We start from the raw sequence: 7,004 nt of genomic DNA, 5'->3' as shown, positions 1-7,004 counted from the left end.
CTAGCACGAAATAAATATATCAGAGTCATACAAATCTTATAATATAAAATTGATATTCAAGAAGATTGCATAAGTAATTTTTCAAATTTACGTGAGTTTCGAAAATACATTTTCAGAGACATTTCGAAAATGTATTTTTCGGAATAATTTAAGCCATAAAAATAAGGTATGTCAAAAAAACGGAGGAGTTATGTTACATATCTTTGGAATCTGATCGATATTTTCGAATTTTCACATGATACCTAAGTAACATAGATGTTGCATTAAGAAATTCTTAAAAATTAACCAATTCTTTTATCCACTTGCCCAAATACACTTATTTTCCACAATCCCTGTATCACAGACACAACCAAAACAATATTCAAATTCAAAATTTCATTTTTGTATATGTTGAATACTTATAAAATACAGGAAAAAAATAATACACTAATTTTCATCGACCTATTTTTATGTAAAAAAAAATAACATCTCTATATTGTGAATTTCTACACATTGATCATCGACGACTCTTCTTAATGAGTTGCGACACTTCAATTGATTTTCCACCATTATTGGTTTTCGATTAAAAAAATTTCACACAAAAGGATTGCGTAAATCGATTGGACATGTTTCCCTAAACCACCTTAATAGATGAAGGTGAAGGTTGGTTGGGAGAGATAAAGGTGTGAGCTTGAAATGCTTAAACAAAAGAGTTCAAAAAGGAGAAAAGAGAGGATATAGAAAAACAAAGTTAGAGTTCGATGCAAAACTTAACGTTTTTCTTTAAAATTTAACAATATGACCTGCTTTGGTAACAAACTAAATAATTAAAGGACCAAAAGATATATTAAATCTTATTTTTATAAATAAAAGTGATATCTTGGAAATATAAAGATCAATTATACGTTAAATAAAATTAATAATTAAAAATAATTGTATTATTCAAATCCAACTTGCCATTTTACAAATTTATTAATTATTTTACACAAAAGATATCTCTTAAAAATTAAATATAAATATATTATATTGAAAATTATGTATTTAATTTTTTTTAAATATAAAACTTCTATTTTTAAAACATATCCTTATTCAATAAATCAATATGAAGATTATTTATATTATTACCTAAAATACTTTCTTGGCTATTTTGGAGCATAATCCAAATATCTGCCACTTTTCACCAACATTTATTCTCACTGAAAGAGACAATCAAAACACAACAGCAAATAGAGAGAGAAGAGAAGAGAAAATGGAGAAAAAAGTTGTGGCTGTGTGCTGCGTTGTGGGCTTCTTAGGGCTCTTATCAGCTGCAACTGCCTTTGCTGCTGAAGCAACAAGGATTAAGGTTTTTCTTCTTTTTTTTAATCTTTTGCATTGATCCATCACTTTTTCTTGTGGTTGATTTCACTGTTTTCTTGAAGATTTTAATTTATCTATGGTGTTTAGTACATTCTTTGTGTTGTTCATTAAGCTTTCTCTTTCACTTGTTGAATCTTGTCTTTGATTTTATGTAATTTGTTGAATGTCCTTTTCTTTTTCCCAATTTTGGAATAGATAGGGTTTTACACTAGAACATCAAGTTAGATGTAAGGGTTTTTTTTATCAATCTTTTGGAGGGAGAGAAAGAAAAGGGAATAATAAGCATTTTGTAATATATTATTCTAGTATTTAGTAATAAGTGGTTAGAAAAATAGCTTTTCCTTAAGTGCTTATTTAAATAAGCACTTGTGCTATGAACTTCAAATAAGCTGTTTATCCAAACATGCGCTTAGTTTATTTTGAGCTTTAACATTTTAACTTATGATGTGCCAAAATTTGCCATGAATGGAACTGTTATGGTAGCTACTGCTAATACTGTGTAACTTCTTCAGGGCTATCAAATTCAGTTTGTCTCGCCAAATCAGTGCACGTATCCTCGAAGTCCAGCTCTACCTCTTGGTTTAACTGCGGCGCTGTCTCTTATGATTTCTCAAATTCTCATAAATCTTTCAACTGGATGCATTTGTTGCAGAAGAAATTTGCGAATCCCTGATGCCAGTTGGACGGTGGCACTGGCCTGCTTTGTTTTATCCTGGTAACTGTCGCTTTGTTCTGCTATTTCTTTTGCATTATAGCTTATAATTCTTCATGTTTATGATTTTATCTGCAATGTTCTGCTCTATAAAAGAAATTATGTGTAGGATTTGAAAACCCGAGCGCGGTGTTGTGTTTAACATTAGAGTCAGACTAAGATTGTGAATTATACTCCTATTATATCCTATGGTTCTTTGTGATTATAATCTCTGTTCAAACAGGTTCACATATTTAATTGCATTTCTCCTGTTGCTAACCGGTGCTGCACTGAACGATCAGCGTGGCGAAGAGAGTCTATACTTTGGAACCTACTACTGTTATGTTGTCAAACCTGGAGTGTTTGCTGGTGGCGCAATGCTATCTCTTGCAAGTGTTGCGTTTGGAATTATCTATTACATTACCATAATGGAGGGAAAGAATGCTAGCAATGCTTTTGGTAATTCCTCAAACCCTAATCAAGGGAATATAGCCATGGGACAACCACAGATTCCAACTCAAACCAGTCAAGACCCGGTATTCGTGCACGAAGACACGTACGTCAGGCGACAGTTCACATGATTGATGAACAACTGTCTGTCATTAAAAGCTCAGTGCTGTGTTACTCAGTTTCTGAGGCTTGAAATTTGGAGATTGCTTTAGTCAAAAACCTGGTTTATGTGTATTCCTAGGATGTAGTGTTCTATTAGTTTTATGTACATGTTTCACCCAAAAAATGGTTTGTGAGATTATGAATTTTATGGTGTTTATAATTGAATGATATATACTAGTAAGTTTTTAAATCATGGTCATGTTGCAATCTTTAATATTGCATTATAATTGGGGTCATATGTGGACGATACGATCTCAATTATGGCCAAACTATAGTCACGGAGACTTGAAATTCCTTGATTTTGCTACCTACATTATGGTTGTAGGCCTTTTTTTTAACCCTGCATTTGATATTCAGCTTGAACTTTTCATGTAATGGTGGTAATCAATTTGGGTAGCTGTAAGTGATATGTATCTATCGATGGAATGCCACCTTTGGAATTGTATTTGATGTGAAACACTTTAGCTACTATAAGTTCTAAATGATAATCATTGATCTTGTGGTTCAATTCTATAAAGTGGACTTGAGTTGGTCAATGCAAGGTTGATGAAACGATTCGTTTTTTTATTTTGCTGTTGATATGAAAAAAAAATCTGTCCACTGAAATGGTATTTTAACAACTTTGTTTTGGATATATTCATCAGATTCCTTTAGCATTTTTATTTATTATAAAGTTGAGGGGAAAGTTATGTGTATGGTGGAAACATTTTTTAACAACTATATAGTAACAGTAAAAGACTGCCAAATTGTATGGATATTGGACCTAAAGTGGAATCAGAATTATACTCAATTCCACTATAAACAAAAGTTAAAATGTACGTATTTTAGAAAAATTTAAAATAATATTTTCACCAAATAAGAGAGATTTATAAATTTTGCAAAGAATGTTAGAAGACAAACACTTCTTGACCAAATAAAAGGGAAAACACTTAAAGACAGTAGCCATTATCGGCATGAACAGATATAACAAAGCATGAATGGGAAATCCTCAAGTTCAAGTTCAACAACTTATGAATCACTCACCCTTCAGATTGGTCTCTGAAAAGAATTTCAAGTTTGTTTGTTAAAAAGTTGAAGCAAAATTTAAGGTCTAACAATGGATCCACCACATAAATATGCAACAATACAAAGTTTATCAGCAAAATCATTATCCTTTCTAATTCATCCATAGCATAAATTTCCAAAAATTCGAACTACAGAAGCACAAGCCCAAGCTCTGATGACTTCAACGCTTGCCTTACTCGGTAGTTGTAAAGATAATAATGAAGTTTACCATCGCCAGGTCCAAACTTCAGCTCCTTCAAGAAGGTTTCGTTTTGCATGACATCCAAAGCGTTGAAAACATCAAAATCCTTCTGTTTTGCTACAATGAGAGCGTCATTCATCAGCTGAAGCAAAGGGGTTGCAGTTGAAACGTTGTAGAATGAATATGCTGCTTTCAAATTTGAATAATTTGCGTTGCCAAGGATAGAAGAGGGAAGTGTGTAAAAACTACAAAAGTCAGTGACTTCATGAGTTTCAGGACTTTCAACCAGATAACTATCGACAACATTCTCCCTTGGAAGAAGCCAATGCTCGACATCATTTTCGTCGAAATCAGGTGCAACAATAAAATGGCTCAAATAATTCCTAATTAGCCTCGTAACTGCAGGAACATCGTGGATTTCCATCTTTCGAAACCCTGGTGTGACGGTTGATTCTGGTAGCTTGTAAAGCTTGATAGTCCTACTCATTGTCATCCGTGCACCAAGCCGAGAGAAACCAACATCAATTAGCTTCTTGGGGTTCAAAGACCTGTGCCAGTATTGGCAAGTTGCCACCGGTGTAGGAAGAATAACCCCAGCAGTGTATGCTGCTTGCCATATATTCTCCAAGTGCACCCTCCTGGTCACCTCTTTGATCATGACAGGAGCAAGCCTCTTTGTTCGAAGCTTCTTGTGAACACACAGAAAATTAATTTCTGCCATACTAACAACCTCATCACGAACTCGGATTCGAGCAGGGACACCAGTTATAAAAGCAACCATCTTCTTGGAAGTTTTAACACGGACACCAATATGCCAACTCGTGAAGTATCCAGGAGGTTGCAAAGCCCAGCGCAGAAACTCCTTCGAATAGTTAAACCTAAACATGTTCTCATCATCCTCAACATAATTATTAGCAAGAAGGGTGTATATCTCATCACACATCTGCTCGTCATGAATGTCACAAGTAACCCATTCATAAAGATTAGGAAGGTTGTACGGTTCCTGTTTGACCTCAGATAAGGCGGTTGGAGGTTCAATAGGACCTTCCGGCAAAGCAGGGTTTCCTATATCCTTAAACTGCCCAACCGGTTGTGTTTCCCAAAATTTATGTCTTTGGTCAAGCGATAGAGATTCTTGAACTTTTTGTGCTAGGTTATCCAATGCAAGATCACTTTCAGAAGGTGCATTCCCATCTGGAATGGGATTTTGAGTCTCTTCAGGCGACCCAGAGGAAGTATTGCTATCAACCATTTCAAATGCTTTCAGAAAGATAATCTGAAAGTAAAATAAATATTTATTTCATAAAAATATTTGATAACAGAAATAAAATACTTCCCTCAATATTAGATTGCTGCCAAAGTAACAAGATGCACCGAAATAAAAAAAAAATTCATTAACAATACCACATAATTACAACTTCATTTGCATCAATGAGAATTAACCAATATTATATGAAAACTTTCACTCTAACAGTTATGTAGTGACAATATAAAAACAATCATAATTACAAACAATAGAATATGAGAATTTGAAATGAACGGAACAAACATAGTGAATAACAAAATCAGTGATAATTTCAGTGTTTTTGCTCAGCACGCAAACTGAAAGCAAATCAGGCACAAAATCAAACATAATTAAGTTGTAGGTGCAAGGAAAATTAGAGTAAATCAAACGAAATCTGTGAGCAAGCAAGTGAAAACGAAATCGGTCTGACGAAAAGAAAACTTACAGAAGAGAACCACAGAGACTCTGAGTGGTAGGGAGATATGGAGGAGGTGGATAATAAGCGAGAGATGAGAGGCAGGGAGGAGGCGGCCGGCGATCTAGAGCGACGTGAGTTCTGAGGGATTGGTTGAGTCTCCCGAATTTTTTTAAGGTTTCGTTTAGTTTAAGCGGGGCTTATTCGTGCTATAGGCCCATTGGGTCATTGCAAAATTAAGATCATATGGAGAGGAATTTCACAGCCACCCCCAAAGATACACATGTCATTTTATGGATCTGTTTGTTTATTTATTTATTTTTAAAATTATTTTTATAGTGTTATAAAAAAAATACATAGATATTTTTAATATGTTATTTTAAATATTTTATCATTTTATTGAAAAAAACTTACCTCCCATTTATATGTTTTTTTTTTCAAAATATAAAAAATAAAAATGCTAGTTCTAGAAATATCGGATAAAATTTATAACATTTCTTGGTGAAAGAGTTGATGGTAAAAAAAATTAATGTATTTACATGAACAACAAATCTATATAAAATTCAGTGAATTAAATTTTTCTCACACCCTTGAAAATATGGTAGGCTAATTATTATTATTTTTAGTTGTCTTAAATTGAAGAAGATGTGATAGAAGGTGTTCGGGATGATTTTACAATATTTTTCACAATTACATAGGTATGTTTTATTAACATTTCATTCATTTGACTTCTTTTTTTTTTAATTATGTAGTTCTTCAATAATTTATTTGACGTTATAATCCGTAGATATTTTTATCTCGGCTAAAAGTATTAAGTATTATCGCGGGAATAAAGTATTGGTTGACAACATGGTATTATTGTAGTTATCATTCACTCTAATACAACAAATTATGTAAGAGGTAGGCATAACAAACTAAGTTTTGGTTATGAGGATGAAGAAATGGCAAGAATAAAGGGGGGAAATTACTTGTAGAAAAATGGTTGATTGCCTTTTTTCAATTGAGATGTGTGTCAAGTGGTTGTGGTTAGAACATAAATGATAGATGTGATATTCAACATTATGATCTAGTTAATGATTTAGACGGTCATGATATACTCGCCTGTTTAAAAACCGACGAAAGATATTTTGTGTATGATATGACAAAATACCTACCACATGGAGCCGAAATTCATAATGGATGCATTGAAGGATTGAAATCCTAGAAAATGTGACAATAGTTAGGCAAGTGTACAAAGCAAAAGATACTATGAGAAGTCTATACATGAAAATGCAACACTTGATGAGTTTAATTCATGAAGAAAGATATTTTTGTTAGACAAGAAATACATAAAACTCAAGTATTGTAAGTGATATTTTTGGATATCCCAATTAAATGAAGTTTTTGAATATGTTTCAGATAGTTATTGATCTTTAAC

General features: G+C 33.0%; 2 protein-coding genes across 2 annotated transcripts; one reads left to right on the top strand and one right to left on the bottom strand.

Moving 5' to 3' along the window:
* The first annotated feature begins 1,084 nt into the window (after nt 1-1,084).
* Nucleotides 1,085-2,834, top strand: LOC127100743 (protein VASCULATURE COMPLEXITY AND CONNECTIVITY). The gene is made up of 3 exons (XM_051038014.1): nt 1,085-1,324; nt 1,851-2,053; nt 2,274-2,834. The coding sequence occupies exons 1-3, from the start codon at nt 1,229-1,231 to the stop codon at nt 2,608-2,610; spliced, it is 636 nt and encodes a 211-aa protein (XP_050893971.1). The 5' UTR covers nt 1,085-1,228; the 3' UTR covers nt 2,611-2,834.
* A 771-nt stretch (nt 2,835-3,605) lies between these two features.
* LOC127100742 (glycylpeptide N-tetradecanoyltransferase 1) lies at nt 3,606-5,790 on the bottom strand. Its single transcript, XM_051038013.1, has 2 exons — nt 5,618-5,790; nt 3,606-5,163 (listed from the first exon to the last, which is right to left on the bottom strand). Exon 2 carries the CDS (start codon nt 5,137-5,139, stop codon nt 3,835-3,837), a length of 1,305 nt encoding a protein of 434 aa, XP_050893970.1. The 5' UTR covers nt 5,140-5,163; nt 5,618-5,790; the 3' UTR covers nt 3,606-3,834.
* Nucleotides 5,791-7,004: the final 1,214 nt, after the last annotated feature.

This window comes from Lathyrus oleraceus, chromosome 7 (assembly GCF_024323335.1).
Source record: "Lathyrus oleraceus cultivar Zhongwan6 chromosome 7, CAAS_Psat_ZW6_1.0, whole genome shotgun sequence".
In the NCBI taxonomy this organism is placed as follows: Eukaryota; Viridiplantae; Streptophyta; class Magnoliopsida; order Fabales; family Fabaceae; genus Lathyrus; species Lathyrus oleraceus.
This window is presented reverse-complemented; position numbering and strand designations above follow the sequence as displayed.

Excerpts from the sequence above, each read along its gene's own strand:
- LOC127100743 (XM_051038014.1), top strand. The coding sequence starts at position 1,229 with ATGGAGAAAAAAGTTGTGGCTGTGTGCTGCGTTGTGGGCTTCTTAGGG. Across the intron at positions 1,325-1,850 it reads CTGAAGCAACAAGGATTAAG|GGCTATCAAATTCAGTTTGT; the intron begins GTTTTTCTTCTT and ends TAACTTCTTCAG. Across the intron at positions 2,054-2,273 it reads GCCTGCTTTGTTTTATCCTG|GTTCACATATTTAATTGCAT; the intron begins GTAACTGTCGCT and ends CTGTTCAAACAG.
- LOC127100742 (XM_051038013.1), bottom strand. The coding sequence starts at position 5,139 with ATGGTTGATAGCAATACTTCCTCTGGGTCGCCTGAAGAGACTCAAAAT.